Source organism: Bubalus kerabau, chromosome 21 (genome assembly GCF_029407905.1).
Source record: "Bubalus kerabau isolate K-KA32 ecotype Philippines breed swamp buffalo chromosome 21, PCC_UOA_SB_1v2, whole genome shotgun sequence".
Taxonomy (NCBI): Eukaryota; Metazoa; Chordata; class Mammalia; order Artiodactyla; family Bovidae; genus Bubalus; species Bubalus kerabau.
Genome location: NC_073644.1, coordinates 7,462,979 through 7,487,385, shown reverse-complemented (window position 1 = coordinate 7,487,385; position 24,407 = coordinate 7,462,979). Strand labels below are relative to the sequence as shown.

At 47.5% G+C, this 24,407-nt stretch overlaps 1 protein-coding gene across 4 annotated transcripts in view; it reads right to left on the bottom strand.

Moving 5' to 3' along the window:
- Window positions 1-24,407, bottom strand: part of FBXO15 (F-box protein 15) — a 37,333-nt gene that overhangs the window by 4,078 nt on the left and 8,848 nt on the right. For 3 of the 4 annotated variants that reach the window (XM_055558979.1, XM_055558975.1, XM_055558977.1), the window contains exons 3-8: window positions 24,151-24,255; window positions 19,995-20,237; window positions 19,363-19,572; window positions 15,708-15,834; window positions 14,566-14,648; window positions 13,486-13,628 (exon numbers count right to left, since the gene is read on the bottom strand). In XM_055558979.1, coding sequence (XP_055414954.1) covers window positions 13,486-13,628; window positions 14,566-14,648; window positions 15,708-15,834; window positions 19,363-19,572; window positions 19,995-20,237; window positions 24,151-24,255 — 911 coding nt within the window. The remainder of the gene's footprint in view (window positions 1-13,485; window positions 13,629-14,565; window positions 14,649-15,707; window positions 15,835-19,362; window positions 19,573-19,994; window positions 20,238-24,150; window positions 24,256-24,407) is intronic. The other variant, XM_055558978.1, reaches the window with a different exon arrangement.

Here is a 24,407-nt window from a genome sequence, read left to right as displayed (position 1 = left end):
CCACGCTAAGCACTTTTATGTATTATCTCAACAATAATAATCCATCTAAAGGGTTAAGTCTACTGCCAGCCAGAAAGATGCACCATGTTCATGGATTGCAAGACTCGAGACTGTCAGGATGTCCATTTACCCAAATTTGATATACAGGCTTAATAATCATAATCCAGCAGGTATTCTCCTAAGCGTTTTATTTTGTATTGGGGTATAACTGATTAACAAGCCCTGTTCTGACAGTCTCAGGTGAGCAGCAAAGGAATCCAACCACACATACACCATCCAGCAGGTATTTAATAACTAATTTATCAATAAAGAGAAAGATTTGACGAGCTGATTCTAAAATTCACATGGCAATGCTAAGGGCCTAAAATAGCCACACAATCTTGAAAAAAAAGAAAAGTAATTGACTTCAAGAATTACTAAAGAGCTTAAGCAATCAAGACAGTGTGGTATTACTATAAAGATCAATAGATGAACGATGTAGAACAGATGGGTCCAGAAATAGGCCAATACTGTTATAAGCAACTGATTTTTTGACAAAAACATCAAAATAATTCAATGAGAAAAGAAAACCTTTTCACAAATGGTGTAAGAACAACTTTCTATTCATTTGGGAAAATGAAATGAACCTCAACTCTTGCCTCATACTTCATACAAAAATTAATTAAGGATGGTTCACAGACTTAAACCATAATCCAGCTGGAAGAAAGAATATCTCCATAACCTGGTGCAGAAGATTGTTTTTAACAGAAAACAGAAAACAATACCATAAAACAAAAAAATAATAAATGAGATTTCATCAAAATGAGAAACTTCTGATCACTAAAATGGTAAATCATCAAGAAAATTTGGAGCTTCCCTGGAAGCTCAGTCGGTAAAGAATTCTCCTGTGATGCAGGAGACCACCTGCAATACAGGAGACCCAGGTTCAATCCCTGGGTCGGGAAGATCCCCTGGAAAAGGAAATGGCAACCCACTCCAGTATTCTTGCCTGGAGACTCCCATGGACAGAGGAGCCTGGAGGGCTACAGTCCATAGCGTTATAAAGAGTCAGATACCACTGAGCAACTAAACCACCACCACTGAGAAAATGAATAAGCAAGCCACAGCCGGGGAAAAAATATCTGCAAGACATGTATCTGGTAAAGGACTATTACCCAGAATATATAAAAAGCTCTTACAACTGAGGAATAAAGAGACAGAATACACAGACACAAGGATACTCCAAAACAAGACATACAAACGGATAATGAGCACGCGAAAAAGCGCTTAACCACTGGCGGCCACTAGGGGGAGACCACCGCTGCCACACACCAGATCCGCGAAAATTGAAAAGACAAATAACATCAATGGTTGCCCAGGATATGGAGCAACCAGAACACTCAGACACAGATGATGAGAGTGTAAAATGGCACAACCACTCTAAAAACTAAAATTTGGTAATTTCTAATACATAAAAATTTCTTATACATAAAAAAAAAAAAAAAGATTATCAACTTTCAATCCATAAACCTGCCCTAAGAGTCAACTTTTCAGCCCTAGGTATTTAGCCAAGAGAAATAAAAACGTATGCCCACAAAAAAGACTTTCATAAAAAGTCTATGGTAGCTTTATTGCTAACAGTCCAAACCAGAAAACAACCCAAATTCCTTCTCTAGCAACAGGACAACAGGTGAGCAAATTCTGGTGTATTTTTTCAATGGAATGCAATTCATCAATGAATAGGAATGATGATCACCCTTGCATCTCAAAGACACAATGCTGAAAAGAGTCTGAACCCACGAGGACGTACTGTATGAGCCCGTGTGTATGACATCCTAGAACAAGCAAGACCAATCTATCATTAAAAAAGGAAACGTATATATGGGAGTTCTTGAACTATTCCTGTAATTTTTTCTAAGTTGGAAAGCAGAGGGAAAAGTTACAGAAAATGAGGCACTCAAGCGTTAGCTGTTATCTTGATCAGTGTTCCTCCGAAGGCCCCTCTGCGTACGCACCAGCCCCGCTTTTCCCATCCAACCGTAACTCCAGGCAGGGCCCACTTGAGTCCTCAGAGCTTCCTCGTCCCCCAGTGCCTTAGGGAGCTTACCCGTCACCCCTGCGGCTGACGGCACCCTTCTAACTGCGTTCATCTCTTCCTTTCCTAAACCCCTGTGTGTTAGCCACTCAGTCGTGTCCAGCTCTTTGGAGTGGGTTGCCATTTCCTTTTCCAGGGGATCTTCCCAACCAAGGGACTGAACCCAGTCTCCAGCATTGAACCCGGCTCTCCAGCACTGCAGGCAGATTCTTTACTGCCTGAGCCTCCAAGAGAGCCCTATACTCTTGAACATTTAAAGATACTGGACTGTTGATCTCTTTCCTGAAATAACCTCGTCTCTGGGAATAAAGGTCATGTCTTCTGTGGCATATGAAGGACACGACTGTCAACAGTTCTCATTTCTCAGCTATGATTAGAGTTCATTTCTTGCATCACAAATAGAACATAGAAAAAGTGGGAAGTAAAGACAGTGGGGAGGAGAGACCAGTGATTTTTCCCTAAAGCAAAGAACACAGAAGGGGCGGGGGGTGGGGTTCAGTTAGATTAGAACAGCCTGAGGCAAGGACAGCAGAGCACAGGTTAACTAAACAGATAAACTGAACAAGACAGAACCCTCGATCACCATCTGGAGACCAGCTCAGGAGCACAAATAAATGGAACAGAAGCAACTCTCAGATGTCTGTGCAAGTTTTGGATAAAGAGGGAGGGAGACCCTATAAACCCAGAAATACATGCCACAGAGTATTAACAATTTACAGCTGCAGAGACCTGATGCTACAAAGTAGTAATTAGGAACAAGGCTCTAATGATCAAACAGAGATGGCACTAATTCTTAAGGTGAGAAAATCTCCTCTCAGCTGTCTAAAGGAAATCTCCCCTGGAATACACATGGCTTTGCTATTTTTCTCAGATAATTATCTTGAGATAATCTTCAGACACATCTGTTATTCCAAACCCCTGATATACATAAAATGTAAATAGTTAAATGCAGTTACAGACCAGGTCCCTGAACATGAAGAAAACAGTCTGACAGACCCAATGGACATGTATTTGTGATTTTCTCTAAGGAACCTCTGGGCATTCATGAAGTTAGAATCTCAAACAGAAGTAAAGAGGCCAGAAATGTAAAAGAGGAGGAAAAGGGCTCCTGTAAAGGCTTCCCAGGTAGCTCATTGGTAAAGAATCCACCTGCCAGTGCAGGAGACGTGGGTTCTGTCCCTGGGTCGGGAAGATCCCCTGGAGGAGGAAATGGCAACCCACGCCAGTATTCTTGCTGGGAAATCCCATGGCCAGAGGAGCTGGGTGGGCTACAGTCCATGGGGTTGCAAAGAGTAAGACACGACTGAGCGACTAAACAATAATGAACGCTTTCAGAACCTCAAGGCTCCTCCCCACAGGTCCTGGGTCCCCAGGCTGCGGCAGGCAGGGGGCGGGGGGGCCAGCTTCAGGGGCCACAACTTGTGCGTCTGCAGAGGACCCTCCTGGTTTAATGTCACCATTCTGAACTGAATAATTTTCTCACAAGGAGCCTCGAAGTTCCATTTTACGCTGGGCCCCACAAATCACATCGCCTGTCCCGCTTCAGGGAAAAGACCACTGGCTCCCAATGAGCTATGACGTGAAATGCATGGAGGTCTGTGTTCTCCTGCCGTGTGGACAGCAGTCTGTAATGCCAATTTGTTCATAACAGGCCACCGAATGTGCAAACCAGGGAAAAGGTAAGCACCACCACTGACGAAGATGCTATACAAATTATCTGCTCTAATTTTTCTACATAATCACCACCTAGAAAATACTAAACAATTTCTAATGCCTTCCTGTTACCATAAATGTTTAGAGAGGATAATTTGACCTAGAAACACAGAAAGTAATTAGTATCAAGGAACAGAGGAAACAAAAAACTATTTTTGGAATCACAACCAATAAAAATGGGGTGACATACTATATAAGAAACATATCTCAAACACACCATAAAAAATTTAAAGTAGAATTTCTTAAAAAGAGGTTATCTGGGCTAAACAGTTTCTGTTCCTCAAGAGAAGAACAACCCTACTTTTTTGTAAAGTAAAAAGTTTCTCAGGCCTATAATTTCTTTCAGATCCCTCAGTGTTTTCTATTGCACCTTACAGAATACGGTACTATTTATTATTTAATCAGCATTTTAATGAAAAGCACATCACAAAATCTCCAAAGGATATAAAACAAATCTAGTAGCAGTTAACGGAAACATAACGTAAGAGTATTCACTCACAATGACACAAAAATGAGTTGAAAAAAGTCAAAGACCTACGTAACAAACATGTCTCCTAAGGACAGGGAAGAAAACTTAAACAGAAGGTCCAGAGCCCTGAATGAAACTGCATCAATCCCTTCTAAATTAATGTACACATTCGATACAAATCTGATCAAAATCCAAATAAGACACTTAAAATCTGGCCAAGTGATTATTTTAAATACATCTAAAAGAATAAATGGATGGAAATAACTGAGACATTTTCGATAAAAGTTCATGGGTAAGAAACTTTACCCTGGGGGAGGGGACACATTTTCATAATAAAATCCACAAGTAAAGCCTGGACGAACTTCCTGCCTGGTAGAGTCACAGGGAGAGGGGGCCGACCCACAGCAGAGAAGGAGCCCTTGTGGGAAGGCAGGGAACTGCAGGCTGCCTGTGGTCGCTCCCAACCTGGGGATCCAGCCCAGGTCTCCCACATGGCAGGCGGATTCTTTACCAGCTGAGCCACGAGGGAAGCCCTGGGTTTACAAAAGGAAAGGAAGTAATCAAAAGGGAACATAGGTGAATGTTCGCCTGGCCTTGCCAAGTGGGTACTTTTTATGCGTAAAAATCTTGGAAGAAACAACAAGAAAAAAGGACTGATTATATACAATGAAAAACTTTTTAGTGGGACCTTCCCTGGTGGTCCAGTGGCTAAGACTCTGCACTCCCAATGCAGGGAGCCAGGATTTGATCCCTGGTGGGGGATCTAGACCCGACATGCTGCAACTCAAGATTCCTCGTGCCGCATTTAAGACTTGACAAAATAAATAAATATAAAAAAAAAAAAAACAACAACAACAACACTTGGGGTGGGGGCAGGAATCCAAAGCAACATGTACAAAACTTAAAAGGCAAAAGACAAAATGTTGAAAATATTTGCAACTAAAACTCATATAGGTCTAGTAAACATTTAAAATAGTGGAACCAATCAAACACAAACAACTAGAAATTCAGTTAGGAAAGAAATATGAAAACCAGACAGCACTGGTATAGCCCCGTCTCCTGGAACACTCCTCACTTCCTTTCCACCTGACCACATGCCACACACCTGTGGCAGGTGCCATTGCAGCCTGAGCGGCTAGGTGCCCTAAGCAGCCCACCTGACAGCTGCTTCAGCAACCGCCAACTCAGCTACAGTCCACAGGCTTTTTAAAACAGTCAATACACATGGCTTTGCTAATTTTCTCAGATAATTATCTTCAGATAATCTTCAGACACGTCTGTTATTCCAAACCCTTGATATACATTCAATGTTTACAAATTTAAAACAATCAGATGTCATTTTCACCTCTCAAATTACCAAACATTTTTCAAAATAATGCTCATGATAAAAGTGGTATAATCATGGAAAAGGAGACCTAGATGCCCAACAGAAGGAGAACAGGTCAATCAATAAAGCATGATAAGACCAAACAACAGGTTGTCATACAACTTCCCAAAGTCTAATTTTTCAAAGGCTATTTAGTGACATGGGGAAAAAGCAGGCACTGCTCCCACAGTGTGGTCCGCAAATATAAACATAGCTCTAGACTTGAACATGAACCAAAAGAGAAACAAGAGTTGTCCTTGGGTGATTTTTGTTTTTTACAAATGTCCACATATTCAGAATTCTCAAATCCTATAAAAGGAAAAAGCTATTACTTTTTAAATGCATTTTGTAACAACTCAAATAAATGACACTAGCAGCATACTTTGTTATTTAGAAGTTCTTTTCCTCCGCCTCTTTACCATCACTCTCCCTCTCAACACTGATAAAGTCTCAACATGCTGCACTGTGCAAAATCTTTTTCCTCCAGCTTCTGAAAATTGGTAATAATTAGCTTGATACTAAGATCAAAAAATACACATTCGTTCATACTTTGCACTGCTGAACGTGCTCTTTTTCAGGCTCCATTTACACTTCAAAGACATGACTGGACGCTTCCTGTCTGCTCTTCCACTGGGTGAAGTGCGCTCGCGTCCTGAGACAGCCTACCCTTAGAAAGCCTGCCAGCCTCTGGCTGAGGTCTGGAGACGGGTTTCAGGAGGATTCCTACCTCACCATTCCCCTCTGACTGAACAGTCTGTACCGACAGCGTGATCCATGCTGAATACTTTTCCTCCTGGAAGTCTGGAATATGGGTGAGGCTGGCAGAGGGTGTCCACCTGGCCAGCCCCAGTAAGAGCCCTGGGTGCTGAGGCTCCAACATGCTTCTCAGGCAGACAGCACTCGGCAGGTGGATTCATGACTCCTGTGTAACTGCACAGCCCTGGGAGGGGTTCCTGGGTTTCCCTGGGCATGGTATGACTTCTGTACTTTTGCAGATGTGGGTAGTTGGCTGGCACTAGGTCCCCAAGACCCAGAGGACCTACTGGGAAGACTCACAGGACTCAGGGCATAGCTGTCTTAATGGCTAAGATTTATTACCGTGAGAGGATACAGAGCAAAGTCAGAGAAAGAGAAAAACCTCAAGGGTCTGGAGGAAGGAGGTGCGAGCTGCCAAGGTCTTGCCACTCCCTTCTGCAGGCTGCCTCCGCAGCCAAGCCAGGCTGCTCAGCATCCTGCAGTTCTAGGGCCGTGAGGATAAAACATTTACCCCTGACAGGGGCACTGTGCTGTCATCCCCTCCCGCAATGACAGAGCTGGAATTTATTAAATATACCACGTGGAACCACAAGCACGTTTCTCAAAAACCTAGAGGACATGTGGGTTTGTGCTCTGGTATAGAGGGATGACGACTCTGATGGCAACAGCGCCCTCTGCTGGTCCGCATCTCGGAACCACAGGCAGAGGAAACACACACAAGACTGTCGTGTGAAGCCTGATGGGGAAAACGTCCCTTATGGTGAAAACAACAGATGAAAGGCGAATTGAATTGCTCCCATCACAGGCTCCCATTCTCTTTTACTCAGCCTCCTTCGTATCCTAACAATCATCTCACCTTCTCAGGGTACGTCAGCGTTCCGGCAGAGAAGGGCCCCCACCTGACACCCTTACGAGCCCATCGCCTTGAAAAGACAGAGTCACACAGGAGAAGGCACACCCTAGAAGCACAACGCTGCAAAGTACAGCATACAGGAGACAGCAGCCCAGGGCTTGAGACCCTGGGCTCCGCGGTCAGCCCGGGGTGCAGCCGGAGGGAGCACCCCAAGCACAAGCTTCAGCCGCTCCAGCAGTGACCCGGGAGGGGGCACAGTGCCCAGCCCGCAGGCTTGCCGTGAAGACTAACACGGGCACAAAGCATGCAGCAGGCACCTGTGACGAGCGCCCGCCCGGGTTCTCTGCCACCCTCATCCTGTCCTCATCACAATCGAGGGCACAGCTCGGGCATGAGGGGCGCACACAGAGTGCAGTCAACAGGACACGGTGTTCCCCAAGAACGAGGCGCGGGCAGTCCTCTCCTCTGAAGTCCCAGCAGCCCCCGCGACACGGGCCTCAGCCCAGCCCCTGGAGAAGAGAGACCGTGTCAGACCGGGAAGGCTGGACGCGAAGGGCACCCGAGGACCCGGGGCTGGAGCCCCGAAGCGCGAGACCAAGCTCCCTGACGGCAGTAGCCCCGGGCATGCATATGGCGCCCTGGGAACAGGCGCGCACGTTAGCAGCCCCTCCACGGTGCCCACCAGGAAAAGGGATGAGATTTCATTCTCTCTTTTAAATAACAGAATCAAGGCAAATGGGTGGATGGATAGAGAAACTACTTTGGGCTCAATGAAAAGCAGAAAAAAAGGCAGGTGGGCTGTTTCTGGGCAGAGCAAATTCAAGCCCAGAACAGATCATTCTTTAGATCACCTTTCAATTCCTTCCAACCTCGAGAGTCCAAGATTCTGGGCATAAAGGGAACTGGAGAAAAAAAAAGAAACGAAAACCTGAAAGTTAAACAATCTAAGCAGTCAACTCAAAAAGCTAAGAAAAGATCAAAATAAAGCCCAAAACAGATGATTTCTAGGAAATTATATAAATCTTAAACTGATACAATTAAAAGTAGAAAACTTGCTTATGACTGAAAACGAAACAAATTTAACACATAAAAAACTGAAAACTATAGTTTGAGTTTAAATGGAAAATACTAAAAACCAAATAACTGAAACTAGTATTTTTAAAATAAGCACATATATGAGAAGAGGAGCTTGTCTTAGGGACTCTAGGATGTTAACATTCCCATAGAAGATGTATTAATGAAATTTACTATGTCAATTAATAGCGTAAAGGAGAAGAAATCATACCATCAATAGTTGCCCAAATGTATTTCATAACATTTAATAATTATTCCTGATTTTTGTAAAAAATCCAACAAATCCAGGAATAGAAAGAAACTCAAGAGGACATATAACAAAAACCTAGAAGAAATGTACTTAGTGACAACATATTTTATTAACTTAATTTCCCATTAAGTTGGAAATACTCTCACAAAGAGGAATTTGCCAGTATCTTTCAATATTACATTTGCAATGTACTCTTTGAGCTAGCAATTCTATTTTTAAGAAAGTGTCCCCCCCCAAAAAAAAAAAAGAAAATAAAGTGTCCCAAAGACAAGCTGACAAGACATGAAGTGATATGTGAACAAGGCTATTCACTTTATATTCACTAAACCACTATCGATAACAACAAAGGCTGGAAACCACAGAAAAAGACATTAACAAGTGAAAGTCGCTCAGTCATGTCCGATTCTTTGCAAGCCCATGGACTATACAGTCCATGGGATTCTCCAAGCCAGAATACTGGAGTGGGTAGCCTTTCCCTTCTCTAGGAGATCTTCCCAACCCAGGGATAGGACTCAGGTCTTCCGCACTGCAGGCAGATTCTTTACCAGCTGAGCCACAAGGGAAGCCCAAGAGTACTGGAGTGGGGGGCCTATCCCTTCTCCAGCAGATCTTCCTGACCCAGGAATTGAACCAGGGTCTCCTGCACTGCAGGTGGATTCTTTACCAACTGAGCTATTGGGGAAGGAGAAAAAGAGAAAGACCTGTATCTTATTCTAAAAACTAATCTTCAGAATAAATTATTAATTGGAAAAAATGAAGGCACGTCAAAGGGAGTCTAGTCTGTCTCATTTTAAAAATTGGGAGAAATATGAATATATTAATATATAGCATTATGTATTCAAAATGAAACACTAAAAGAACAAACTTCAGACTAATATGAAGGATTACCTTTGGAGGGAGGGAAAGAACAGAAGTGAAGAGACAGGGCAGAAGTTAACGTCTCTGAACTACATTGTTTTATAACTTCAACTTTGGACCATATAAATGTGGTATGTAATTTCTTAATGTAAAAACAGAAGCAAAGCAATCCTGAAAAATAAAAAGTCAACTGAAACAAATCACCCTAATTGTATATCAAGGTTAGAGCATAACCACACAGAGCAGAATTATTTTAGGTGACTTAACTTTTTCTAACGTGATATATATATCTTAAGTACATTAAAAGCCACAAGGAAAATCTTAATTAAAATAACATGTAATGCGTGCTTAGTCACTCAGTCGTGTCCGACTCTTGCAACCCCATAGACTATAACCTGCCAGGCTCCTCTGTCCGTGGGATTACTCCAGGCAAGAATACTGGAGTGGGCTGCCATTTCCTTCCCCAGGAATCAAACTCCCACCCAGGAATCAAACCCAGGTCTCCAGCATTGCAGGCAGATTCTTTACTGACTGAGCTACAAGGGAAGCCCTAACATGCAATAAGTTATTACTAATAATATCAGTATTTGGGGGGGGGGGTTGAAATTTTATATATTTTGATGTTGTTTGGAACAAAGACTTTCAGTATAAGAAAATAAATATAAGTATATAAAAATGATAGGTGAATTAAAAACCCAAAGATCTTTAATTTAAATGAATACATAATTTATTTCTACATATTATAAAGTCTACAAACCTCATAGCTCTGTCCAGTGAAAACCCTAGAAGAGATGAAAACCCAAGAGCAACAGGCGTCCTTAGGATATAGATTATGATCTCTAAATGCCGCAGTCTATAGTGAGAAATAAAAGGAAACAGAAGTCCTGGGGAAATGGCCAAGTCCAGGTCTGGGTGGGAAACAGACAACATGAGCTTGAAGCATCTCATCCTGTTGGAACACAAGCAAGTTACCAAAGAGGAAGAGTCATGTCAGAAGAACAGAAGCAGATGACCCATGACAGGACAGTCTGAACATCACAGTAATAAAAACAATGGCTTCAAATGGACTAAAATAAATAACCTCTGTTTTTTCAATCCATGAATTAACAATAATACCTCCCTTGAGAAGGAAATGGCAACCCACTCCAGTATTCTTACCTGGAAAATGCCATGGACAGAGGAGCATGGTGGGCTACCGTCCATAGGGTCACAAAGACACAGGACTGAGCAACTGAGCATAGAAAACTTATAAGTCATCTTCAAAGACTATTACACCATAAATTACAACGCTGTATGTAAATCAAGAAAGAATAAAGCATGTATCATGCCTTTCCTGTATTAATTGTATTTCATGGTAACTTAATAATTGACAAAAGAAAACCCTTCTTTATCAAATGCTAATAATAGATGAAGAAGGAATGATACAATTAAGGAATCACCGTTTTATAATCTCTAATAAAATGATGGACCAGGCTTCCCTGGTGGCTTGGTCAGTAAAGAATCTGCCTGCAATGCAGGAGACTTACATGCAGGGCAGAAGACCAGGTTCAGTCCCTGGGTGGGGAAGATCCCCTGGAAAAGGAAATGGAAACCCACTCCAGTATTCTTGTCTGGAAAATCCCATGGACAGAGGAGCCTGGTGGGCTATAGTACACAGGGTCGCAAGAATGGGACATGACTTAGTGACTAAACCACCAATAAAACAATGGATTTAAGTACTCGTCATCTGGTAAACATTCATAGAGATATTTACAACAGAAGAAGTGGGGTTGTTCTTCTGTTGATGAACCCACCCACCAATGAACCCACTCATCAATCTTTATATTTACACAGATAACTTGAAAGACACAAAATACCAAAGCTCACACAAGAACAGATAACCTAAACAGCCCTACATCTATAAAGGAAATTGACAATGTATCTAAAAACCTTCCCACAAAGCAAGCTCCAGGCCTTGATGGCTTAAAAGGTGAATTCCACCAACCACTTAAGAAAAAAATTCTATCTAAAATCCTAAAAAAAATTCAAGAGTTGGGAATATTTCCCAACTCATTCTATGAGATCAGCAGTGACCTGAGACCAAAACCACAAAAAGACATTACAAAACAGTTGGAAGATATAGCAAAAACAATAGAGGAAATAGTTACTAAAAATCTTAAGAAATGTGCAAAATTAGTATGAAGAAAATTCTGATACATTCCAAAAAGACATAAAAGTATTTTTGAACAAACTGAAAGACATTTCACATACTTCGGGAGGGGGGCACAAATAAACAACAAAGATGTCAATTCACCCTAGGCTAACATATACATTCTTTGTAATTGTAATAAAAGTGCCAACACGCACAGAAAAGCCTATAAATCTTCTTGAGACAAATGCAAAGATGACTCAGAGAAGAAGAAAGGTATATGAACAGGCAGAGAAGCTGACCTGAAGTAGATCCCACTGACCAAACTGGGGACAATTTTAGCTTTACAAAGAATAATATCTATAACTGATTATAAATTATTGAGTACATAATAACCCAAGAGTCCAAAGTGACACTAAACAAGAGAGACAGGAGAGAGCGCCCTCAAAACCGTTTCTACCATGAGTGAAGTGAGTGAGCGAAGTGGCTCAGTCATGTCCGACTCTTTGAGACCCCATGGACTGCAGCGTAACCAGGTTCCTCTGTCCATGGGATTTTCCAGGCAAGAATACTGGAGTGGGTTGCCATTTCCTTCTCTAGGAGATCTTCCCGACCCAGGGATTGAACCCAGTCTCCCGCATTGCAGGCAGACACTTTACCCTCTGAGCCACCAGGGAAGATCCAAAGATGTCAATTCACCCTAGGTTAACATATACATTCTTCATAATTGTAATAAAAGTGCCAACACGCACAGAAAAGCCTAGAAATCTTGAGACAAATGCAAAGATGACTCAGAGAAGAAGGAAGCACGTGACAAATACATCAATTTCGTAATCTGCAAATTGGTGGTTAAAAGAGAAAGGATTAAAGCATTTACCCTGCCATTATAGGAAGTCACCCAGTTGATAAGGGAAAAGGTTCTCTACAAGAGCTCAGCTAATAACTGCGGATAGAATGATGCAATTTTTAAATCACCGTTTTCTAAACCCCAAAAAGATGATGTAGGCAGGGAGTATTGCTAACATGCTAAGTTGCTCAGTCGTGTCCAACTCTTGGTGACCCCATGGACTGTAGTCCACTAGCCTCCTCTGTCCATGGGATTTTCCAGCCAAGAATCCTGGGAGGGGTTGCTGTTCCCTCCTCCAGGGGATCTTCCTGACCCAGGGATCAAACCCAAGCCTCTCGTGGCTCCTGCACTGGGGGCGGGTTCTTAGCCACTGGTGCCACCTGGGATGCCCAGGCAGGGAGCATTAAGGGATGTCAAATCCAGCAGGTGGAAGAATCTGGGGGAACAGGGCATTCAGAAATGAAGTATATAATTTCCCCCTATAAAATATTCTTATAACCAGTGTGAAACTTGAGTCTAAGCAAGTCTCTACATAGAAGTTCAAGTTTACAGGATACAAGGAACGACACCAGGTAAAAACCGTCAGAACCAGGGCAGGTGCCGGCGTCACCCCCACCCCAGGGTGACGCCCCCTGCCTCCCGTCCACCACCGTCTGGCCTCCTTTGCCCTCACCCTGGGCATGCCCCACACTGGGCCTGTGGGGGCATCCACCACATTCACCACACTCCTTTGAGAAGGAAGAAGTCAGGGTGGGAGAGGGGGCACGTGGTGGGGCAAAGCACCAGGTGCCAGCGGAAAGGGCGAGCAGAGAATATTCCAGAAGGTAGAGAAGGGGAACGTGATGATGGAGCCAGAGCCAGCAACTGCGAGCGGGGCTGGCCCAGAAGCCCCACAGCCCGTGATAAGGGGTCCGCGGGGGAGAGGGCGCGCAGGGCCAGGAAGGGCACGGGTACCGGTCACTCGGGGGCCCTTCCTTAGACATGGGTACTGGTCACTCGGGGGGCCTTCCTTAACTTGGGTATAAAAAGTGGTCCCCATGCCTCTTCAGACTTTGAATTTCACACCAAATCAAACATTCAAACTCAGGGAGCTTCACCTTTGCTGGCGGAGAGATTGCGAAAGGAGCCGCAGAGGCAGGACACGCCCCCGCTGTGCATGTCCACGTGGAGCCTATAGCCGTGCAGTCCACGCTCGGGGCTGTCGTCTGAGACGGGTGTGTGAGGAGGTAGCTCGTAGGGGCTGAGGAGCGAAACACACACACACGTGAATCTGTCAGCCCCAGAGGCAAGAGGCTCCGACGGGAAAGACTCCCTAGAAAATGAAAACCCGTTCAAGCCACCAGCTGCCACCAGCCCTCTGTGGATTCCCGATAGGGTTCAATACCACTGGCTCAGAAGAAAGGGCATGTTCCTTTTCTCTACTTCTATACAAACAGGCAAAAATCGCGTGTTCCCTGGGCACCCCCGGACCACCACGACAGAACGTAGCTGGGACCCGCCCCGGACAGCAGCTCTGCTCCGGGTGGTCTCGGCATTCAGAGGGCTGAATGTGCGGCAGGAAGACACACCAGACAACAGACCAGCAGCTCGGGGACTGCCGGGAGGAGACCCAGAGCTACGACGAACAAGGCTTCATCCAGGAAGAAACACGTTAGCAGCTAACATTCCAAACGGAAAAGCACTCAGGAGCTTTCCAGGTCGGTATGTAGGTGCCTTGGCCCCGGGGGGTGAGAGGAGCGGAGAAATGGAAAGCACGGCCCACACACTGACCTGAGGTCCATTAACAGGCGTGCTGTCCTGACCAAGCACAGCACATGCCTGGAGCTCAGACCCTAGGGGCCACGGTCTGCCTGCTGTCATGATCGAGCAAGCAGAGCAGTGCCAGGAGCATGCAGTGTCTCAGTGCGCTCGAACCTCGTTACTGCGAGGCGCTGCCCTGATCTACAGACCGCATCCCACAAGGCGCGCCAGCCTGAGCCCTAACGAGTGCAGTGGAGGCTACTTGCAGGTAACCCAGTTACTGTTGGCAACAGCTGCATAATTATGCCCGTCAGCTTGTGGCTACTGATTAAAAACACGGTATCTTTGAAGCTATTCTCGGAATGTTAGGACAGTTTCACCTCAGACTCCCTTATGCTGACTGTACAAAACTGCACACACCGCACAGCGATACGTACACAGCAGGCGACCCCAGCATGCTCCTCTCCACGAGGCAGTGGAGATGCAGATTTGCCATAACGAATGCCAGCTCCTCCTCCCTCTGCAAAGGCAATTAAAAGAAGACATGCGTCAGCAGAAATATTTTCATTGTTCACAGGGTCACTGTTTCTGATCTCAGCACATGCATCTCACAGAGAGATGTGGTTTCTTACCATCTAAGACCCTGCAGCACTAACTCACCATCACTGCCTGATAAGACTTACGACGTCACAGTGACGGCAGGACCACGAGGCACCCAAGACGCACAGCGCGTGGAACCAGAAGCATTAACACCCTAGCACTCATGAAACATCAGGGGGCCCTGTGACGTATGCTGACTGTGAGAATTTACGCTGTTAATTCCAGGTTGTTTCGAAGGCTTTTCAGAGATGAAGGGAACGCCGGCGAGACCTCCACCATGGGGTCAGCCAGAGTCCTGGCGTCTGTGCGGCCAGCCCAGGTGGACCGACTCACGAGCCCAGAGCAAGCCACATGTGGCCTGGTCCACAGTCGCCACATGAGGAGGGAGGGTGGGAGGAAGAGCAGAGGCCAAGGCAGGACGAGGGGAGAAGCGGTCTGGAGGCTGGCATGGGGGCCCAGGTGCCACATGGTCATCGTGAACACGTGTGAACTGTTCTCACAACCAGCTTGTTCACAGGCCACAGCCACAGGGGCGAGCCGGCCTGGCCACGTGGGGAGGACACTGTCGCCCCTCACTGCCACGACCGCCCAGGGGACGAGGAGGAGCTGGCCGACTGGAAACTGCCCCGGGGAAAGCAAACGCCTGGGGGGCTGCTCCCCCACCATGAACAGAGACACCAGTGAGCCCCCCGGGTGAAACAGGCAGGAAGAAGTTTCCACAGAGGAAGGGCACGAAGGAGCGGCAGGCAGGAGCGTGGACTGCCTGGAGGAGACAGGACGTCCTGGGAAATCACAGGGTGACAGGAACCCAGCACACGGGCAGGAAGGGCTTGTGCCGTGGGCGTAGGCAGCAACGGGACCCCGGGTGGAAACATGGAGTCGTGAGGGGGCAGCAGGAACCGCACCCTCCGCCCCACACGCGACGGGAGCAATGGGGGTGTGGACGGGAGGTTGCGGGGCGGGTGCACGCCAGGCTCACCTTCCAGAGCCCCACCACCAGGCCGGGGGGCAGGCAGAAGACCCGCATCAGCCTGTCGCCGCCCACCGCGCTGGACTCGGTCAGCTGGCTCAGCTGGTACTTGGTGATCAAAGAGTGCCATCGGGGTCTTGGAACGTCATGCAAAGAAAGCAGAGAGGAACATGAGCGCTGGCTGGCCCGTGCTGCCGACGCTCTTCAATGCATCTAGAAAGACTTCTAGGAACCTCTAGTAGGGAGAGACAACCTGCATAAATAAAAGGCAAACCAGGTAAACCAGAGTTCTCCCCGGCCCCTGCCCTCGCTGCAGTGAGCGGCAGCATCGCCCAGGGGCGAGGGGAGGGGCCGTCCTCACAAGCCTGGACACAACCGCCATCAGGAGCAGAGCCTCAAAGTACAGCCCTCAGTAACGCAAACGAAATCCCTTAAATGGCAAAAAAGGAGCAGTCCACTGGGCTACCTGAAAGCAGAGTCACCTCTTCAAGTTACTGTCAAGAATAACTCAGAAATAGTGGAAGTTGTTAACGTCAGAAAATAAATTTAAACCAAAATCACAAGGGTTTTCATGAACAAGATGCAGCGTGAACTCTGTTAGGATTGAGAGTCTGAGAGTAAGTAACTCCCACGTGCAGAACATAGCTCAGCGCTACTGCTCGTGATGCAGATCAACAGAAGGAAACCACGCTATCCGCTCACCGCAGCAGACGTAAGTGTCTCTCCTTCCCGGAGGCAATCCGGGAAACCGGGAGGGAGAGGAGCGCGCAGTGGCCAGTTGACACAGCTCAGCTGCCATCAGAGGGAGCTCTCGAAGGAGCGGGGGCCCCTCCAGCACCTTAGGCACATGCCTGCTGGTGACGGGTGTTCAGACGTTCGTTAGGCAGAGCATGTAAAAACCAGGGTGTCCCACTGTGCACTCTCTGAAAGCAGAGGGGCTGTAAGCATGGAAACCAGACCCCTCCATGGCTACCTGACCACCTGAGCCCCTCACCCAGCTTCTTGTGCTAAGAACACACGTTAGGTGAGTGTGGGTGTGAGGCAACGATCTAAAAATACACCAAGCGCGGGCCAAATACCCTGGGAGAAGCTGAACACCAGGCTGGGGGCCGAGTGTAGAGTTAGGAGAACCAGAGCTGAACGCTTAGCTCCAACCCTGCACACCGTCTCAGTGTGACTAGAGCTGTGTCCCGGGAGACCGCCCTGCCTTGGAGGCCGCCGGGCCGGAGAGGACGGGAGAGCCCCTCCCTAGAGCGCGTGGCACCGCGAGGAGCTCCGGGGCGGCAGCCACTGCGATGAAGTCGCCAACGTGCATGCAAGTGGCCGAGGCTGGGAAAACACCCCGAAAGGAGCCTGACGCCCCAGCCCTCAGACCATGACTCCAGACAGGTTTGATAAACACCACAGAGGCCATGCCGGTCCCCATTGGCCTTGGCCTTACAATTCACTCTGACACAGAAACTAAGGCTGACGGTGACCCGACATTTCTCAGAAGTCCGGGAGGCAGAGCATCCCCTGAAGAACAGAGAACCCTGGTGACAGCATCACACGTCCGACCAGGAAGGTACGTGTTACAGGGATGTGCAAACTCGAACTCACATAAATAAGGCTTTCATTGTTTAAAAACAAAGTCCTCATAGAGGAAACAACATAAAAATCACCACGTCTCTCCTTTGCCGTCACACAGACGCACACAAGGGTTTGTATTTCTGCATCATGGGCACACCTGCTCACAAACCTGCAATAAACGTGTCGATCAAAACAGATTCCTGAGAAGCACTTTCAGAGTTTGTTCACCACCGCTGATCAAATAAATGCTGGCTGAAGTTCACTGAGTTTTAATGGAAATAAATTACATTAAATGAATTTTCACAGTGAGTTCTACCTTTCTGCCACTGTGCAGTATCGGGTATTCCTGACTTGGGTGACAATTTCAGGAACATAGTATCTTTGAGTGAGTTTACAGTTCAACACCATCCATTTATGAACGTTCATGAGCGTTTTACTTTGATGCAAACTGTTCTGTCCTCATCCCTATAAACATAATCTCATGATGTGCCAATAAGGTACTGTTCAGTCACACTGGTACAGAGGCTGCAGACTCACTCTCTGAAAACGATTTCACGGTGCATAAAACCTAAACACTGCAGAAGAAAAACCTGGGGTCCACCATGATATCTGGTAGAATTTCAGAGAGTCATGCAAATAAAGATACCACTCCAAAAAAGTAGCTGTTCCCAAAATATCTTCAGTTAATATACCCAGGGGAAGTGATGCCAATGTTTTCCTTCACAGTAGTAAGAATATTTTCGGAATACAATGAAACCTGGACTCACGAGCACTAGGAATACGACACCCCTACGGTCACAGCATGAGAACCGGACCAGTGACCACGGGAACAGCCCTCAGAGAGCCAGTGCCAGAAGCAGGACCACAGATGAGCGGCTCGGCTGCAAACTGCAAAATCGTCTCTTTGTCCAGGGACACCAGGAAAGAAGGCAGTTCTACTGAGCAGAAGGCAGATGCTGCAGTGAGACCTCAACACCTTCCGCGGCAGGGGCTGGGAGAGGAGCCCGTGGTGGGGCTGCGGCTCGAAGGGCGGCGAGAGCAGTGCACTGCGAGGTCAGAGGGGCTGGGGGCGGGGGAGAAAGCGGCGCCAGAGAAGGCAGCCGCCACCTCTGCACTGCCACACACGTACAGCCAGGAGCTCGGGAAGCCACACATGACAACATCCAGCTGAGAAAAGTCAGCACGACCGAGTTCTTGGGAAAACCAAAAGCCTAAGAATGAGTGTGAACCCAGGGCACAGCTACCTCACAACGGAATAATAATAATATTATTAATATTATTACTAAAAATAATAATAATATTAATATTATTACTCAATACGCACCAGCAATAAGACACATAAGACCTGATGTAGGTGCAGCAGTAAGACCCGATGTTCGCACTGGACGGTGAAATTCTGCGCTTTCACAGCAGCCACGCACACTGAACGCTGCATCACAGCCAGCCGCACCCCGTGCCACGGATGCGCACGTGGAGGCTTGGAACAGCGAGCCGTCTGCACAAGGTGACACGACGAGCGCGTTCAACAGAAAAGCACATAAAACAGTGACCCTACGATCTAACGCGTAAACCATGATTACTGTATCATTTACTAAAGAAGGAAAATATAATCGTTTTATATGTCTCTGTGTTAAAGTGCTGTTAAAACTAAAAAACTGAGTCAGCCACCTATCATCCAGGAAATTGTCACGAAAAAACCATTCCCTAAGCCAAAGACAGGGCTTCCCTGATGGCTCAGTGGAAAAGAACCTTCCTGCCAACGTAAAAGATGTAGGTTCAATCCCTGGGTCGGGAAGATCCCCGGGAGAAAGAAAAGGCAACCCACCCCAGTATTCTTGCCTGGAACACCCCACAGACAGAGGAGCCTGGGGAACTACAGTCCATGGGATCGCAGAGTCGGACACAACTGAGCAACTAAACAGCAACGAGCTTATGGATGCGATAAGCCCCTTCTTTTCCTATTCGACAGTAATCCAGAATGAAAGAGAAGGCCTGACGATGCAATCAGATCAAGATAGACCACTGACACTTTTTAATGACAAAAGGCAGGCCAAGTGTCGTTCCACGTGACACGGCCTCCCCCGGCAGCACGCACCTGATCCTGCTGGGGGTTCTGGACTGGCCCATGAACACCGGCGTCGCCCCACACAGGTCCAGGGTGGACAGCGTGGCCAGAGGCGGCCAGTCCTTGCCATACCAGACGACAGTGACTGAGGAGTCGTTGATGGAGAGGTCGGCGTGCTCCATGGTGTACTCTCGCCCATCGGCTCCTCTCAGGATGATCACCCAGCCCAGGCCAGACACTCTGAAGACAGAAGAGCGGGCGAGAAGGTCTGCCTCCTGTTATCTCTAAAGCACCTGGAACCCTAGAAGCCCAAGCTCCTAGCACACGCCTGACCTGAGTTTTCAGGCCGTAGCAGCTCTCTCTCGGGACCTACCCCCTCACCTCACAAACACCCGTGGAACTGCTGCTCTGTGCCAGGAGCCAGCGACACACAGGTGAAGACGGCCAAGGCTCTGCCCACTCAGCAGGGCCCTGAATCTCCCGCTTCATTAGAGCCGACTGCCAGGCCTCATAAAACCTTTGGACCATACGTATGGGGTGGAAAATACCATTCATTTCACAGGTACACAAAACCAGAAAACATCCAACAGTCCCTCCCTGTGTAAGCTGTGCGTGGGACCTGTATGCACGGTACTCGGGGCTCAGGCTGACGCGAGGCCTACCTAAGGGCCTCCTTGGTCTTCACCGGGAGGCCTGTGTGGGGGTGCAGAGGTTTGAGAACCCGCGCTAGAGCCGCCTTTACAGACGCTATCTGTTTTGTAAGATACTCTTTCTTCCAATATCCAGCTTCTTTATCCCCCGCTGACAGTAAGTTCATGGACAAGTCTGTCTTCTCTGCCGGATCAACTCTCCAATGAGATCTTCTAGGTGAAAAGGCAGTTGAGTAGATTCTGATCCAAATAAAACTGGGGGAGGAGAGGAAACAAACGCATTAACGAAGAGACACTGCCATGCACCTGCGACAAATGTTAGAGAACAATCACACAACAGCTTTACGTGATTTAACAGCTAATCAAATAACTGTTACCTACTTATTTTCATGACCAAGTCAAGCTAAACGTTCACAGCTGTTCAAGTGTCGACATGAAGGTTAGTGCTTTAGATTCACCAGCCCCAGAGACACACACTAACAGGAAAAGCGTGCTTCCCAGGGTCGAGGGAGACGAGCAGCCTCGAGTTACCCTGGTGTCATCCCAAATAAGAGCTGCCCTCTCACACCAATAATCGAACAGGCCTAACATAGGAGAGAGCAAGAAGGGTGCACAGTGTGACTTCCTAGCTTATATCATGCGTGTCTTTGAAAAGATCAGAAAGCAGTTTTATGCATACACACATATGTACACACACAGAGAGAGAAACGCTGATGGTGACTGACATGTTTCTGATTTTTTAACAATGAACGTGGACTGCTTGCACAAAGAGGAAAAACTGAAGACGGTTAATAACACCTAACAGCAGCTAACATTTCGGAGCACTAGCCCTGAGCACACTTCAGCACTTGGCAGGCACGCACTCACTTCGCCCTTCCAGCAAACCCAGGAGGTGGTGGCTATGACTGTCCCCACTGCACAGACGATGTGACTGAGGCCCAGCTGCAAGGTGCCCGGCCCTGGTCTGTGTTCACTGGTGACAGAACCACCACCGAATCCTCACAGCCTCAACCCCTGCCTGTCCCTGACTCTCAGCAGCACGGAGACATAGGCTCCAACAATCATATCCACACCCAGAGCGCCCACCAGCCGGGGCGCTGGAATTCCAACACCACTCCGACCCAGAGGAGGCAAAGGGCCGGGCGTCACAGGAGTGGAGCAGTGTTATGGGCTAAGCTGGGGATTCCCCTCACCAAAACTCTCCATCAGGAAGGAAAGGCACTCCGGAGGGAAACTAAGGCAGGAGTTAACAGAGGGTTTCCTGGTGTGAAGGGCGAAATTTACATAATTATTGACTAATTCCTGTCTCCTCATTTCTAATGAATGCAAAAAAGGATGATCTGCAGGAGGCCTGAGAGGCAAGACTTCTGGAGGGGAAGGTCTGGAGGGGTCAGCCTTTTCAGACAGCGTAGTAAGAGCGATCCTCCAACACTCTCGCTACAGGACTTCCCAGCAAACAAGCCAGCAGTCAGACCCCTACCCACTACCAACATCGCTTTCTAGAATGAGTTTTTCTAGTCATTTCTCCCCTCACAAAATCATTTCACTCCAAGGTTTCTGTCTTAAAGTATTCATGTTTCAGCTCAAAATTTTACAGGCTTTCGTACATGGACTAACAGATACAAAATAATGATCAGTTGAGAACATCCAGGTAATCTGAGCTCTTTCAGCAAAATCCCTTGAGAAGATGCTTGCTTCTGAAAACTCCCTTTGCATAAATGCCTGTTCGTGCTTTCTTCTGATTTACTCAGGTTACTCCACTTCAGTGTTCTTCTACTTCAACAAGATCTCCACTGAACCCCAAACTTCCCACCCCCGCACCACAGGAACTGCGGCTCGTTCTATTTTCCACAAGCTCCAGCGCTCACAAACTACAGAACACAGGCCCGGGGAGGGGCGTGAGGGGCCGGGCAGTGACGTCACACCCTTGGCTGGTCACAGGTACCACTCTACACTTTCACACACATTATCTCACTTAATTCACCATCGGTGGAGCCTCAAGAGAATAAAAAACATCCTACACAATTAAAATATTCAATATTATGCATATTGTTCCACTTCATTATTTATAAAACACAAAGGTCAAGCTTAAGAGGCTTTTAGACAGTCCGTAAACCCAAAAACATTCATTTCTTGATCACAAAATGCCCAACCTGGTTAAAAAGCTAGAGCAGACTGAAGGGCAAGAGCTATCTGACTATGAGCCATGCATAGAAGAATTCCATCAGGTTGGTCAAGAAATGGGGCCAATTTAACATTCTGATAAACAGTGTTTCCCAGAGGACTGGAGAGAACCAGGTTCAGCCCCGATCCAGGCTTCCCTGTGACCCCCCACCACACTGCAGAGCCCCGGGGCTCATGCCGAGGGCTGCCCCATGCAGGTGGGGGGGACAGCGCCCCGCACAACAGGGGCAAAGGGAGACCCCACCCTCGTGACGCATCTCCCCGTAGGTCAACAGTGTGACTTGCCACGGGACGGCTCCTGTCTTCTCTTCAAACAAGGCTCAGAAAGTACCACCAACTTCTCAGGAACATTCATGGTTTACCTATTCACTTGTTAACATGAAGTTGTTTCATGAAGTCTGGCTGTGAAATCAGACTGTAACTCTTAAGAATATAATTCAACTTATCCCACTAAGACTCTCCTCCATAAAGAGATCAAACACGAGGGTTAACTTCAGAGGAAGCTCAGATTTTTACAGCACAACCACTTCCAAGAAAGTGGGATGGACAGATAACCGACAACAGAAGTGCAAAGAATCTAACCACAGCTGAGGCTCCCAGGCTGCTGAGAGCCCAGGGCCTGCACCCCGTGGGCCTTGGACCGAGGGGACAGAGCCTAAGAAACTTACGGCTTAGTACTTAGCAGCAGCAGCACTTTATCTGAATAGTCTCAGTTCTGTCCTTGAATTAAGTAAGAATTCCCAAGAAGCTACAACTCTGGTCATTTAGTCAACCCCTTCCTTGAAAAATGCCTCACTGCTCTTTGCTTCAGTGAATGTCTTCATCTCTGAGGGTCACTAAGGGAGAGACACACAAAACTTGCTTTCCATTCATTCTCGAGCTATCTCAGGAACTGACACTATGCATATATACTGACACAGACACGTATTTTCTCATACAGGAAATATGTTTTTTAAGTTAACAGATAAAAAAACCACCCTGACCAACCAGAGAATGACATATGTCCCCTTCTTATTATGAGAACGTGGCTGGAAAGATTTTTAACACAGATTCTAGAACACAGAATTTAAATCTGCAGAAATGTATACCAGGGGTCCGATACTTTTTTCGCCTTCCCCGCTGGCTCTGATGCAGCTGTTGTGGGCCCCGCACTGAGGAGCGCTGTGCAGCTGTGTCTACATACCACAGCCCTCCCCCGTCCCTCTCCACCCCCTCACCGAGTAAACCACTCCTGAAATCCACATTCCCCTCCGTCATGCTCTCTGCCCTGGTTGACATGGGGTTTCTGTGTGGGACCAACACCCGTCTGACCTTCTGATGTTGAAGACAGAGGGACGTCACAGCCAAGACCCCACAACGCTTGCCAGAAGCTGGGCGGAGCCCACTTCTCACCCTGGAGACAACGTTCTGAGCCGCCTACAGAGATCACAGCGACAGCACAGAAGAAGGGGTTTCACCCCTCTTCCCATGGACCCCCTACCAGCCCAGGGGCTCTGCGGGCCTCTTCCCCGGGGCAGAGGCTCCCTGGGCACGCTCTGTCCTCCCTGCCCTCCCCTCACGCCCCTGCACCAAGCACGTCCCACGGCAGGCGGGTTTCGGGGAGCCCCTCCCTTGTCTTCCTGCGGGGTCTGCTCCACAAGGCCCAGCAGGGCGGGTTAGGGCAGGTCCCACGGCGGTGCTGCAGGCTGTGGGGAAGCCTGCCCAACTCTGGGGGAGAGCGAGTCCTCCCAGACAACAGACCTGACGCCACTTTCTCCAACAGCTTCATCAAGAACAAGCAGGACCTTTTCCAGTTCACGCAAAGAGTATCCCTTTCCTAAAATGCGGAAGGGCAAACCTTTGAAAACTTCACCCAGGAGACATAAGTCTGAAACCACTCTCGAAATCCTTCTACATTCTCAAAAATGGCTCAGAAGCTCTCGCTAGTTTTCACAACTTCCATCAAAATGCCACTGGACACGCCAGCAACGTGCGGTCTCCTTACTTGTCGTTGGCCAGGTGATAGAAGCGTCTGTTCACGCACCCGGCGCACAGCAGGGCCGCCGCATCCAGGTAGGACAGGATCTTCAGCAGGACCTCTGAGGGCAAACTGGGGGGCGGGGGGAAGAGAGGAGTCAGAGCAGCTTCCAGAAAACACCTAGCCGTTCATCTGCCAATGCAAGTGGCCCTTTCTGTGCAAGAGTCCCAGGGCTCCCATCTTGGCTCTGCCGGTGTCTCTCCCTCTCCCCTCGTTGAGTAGCA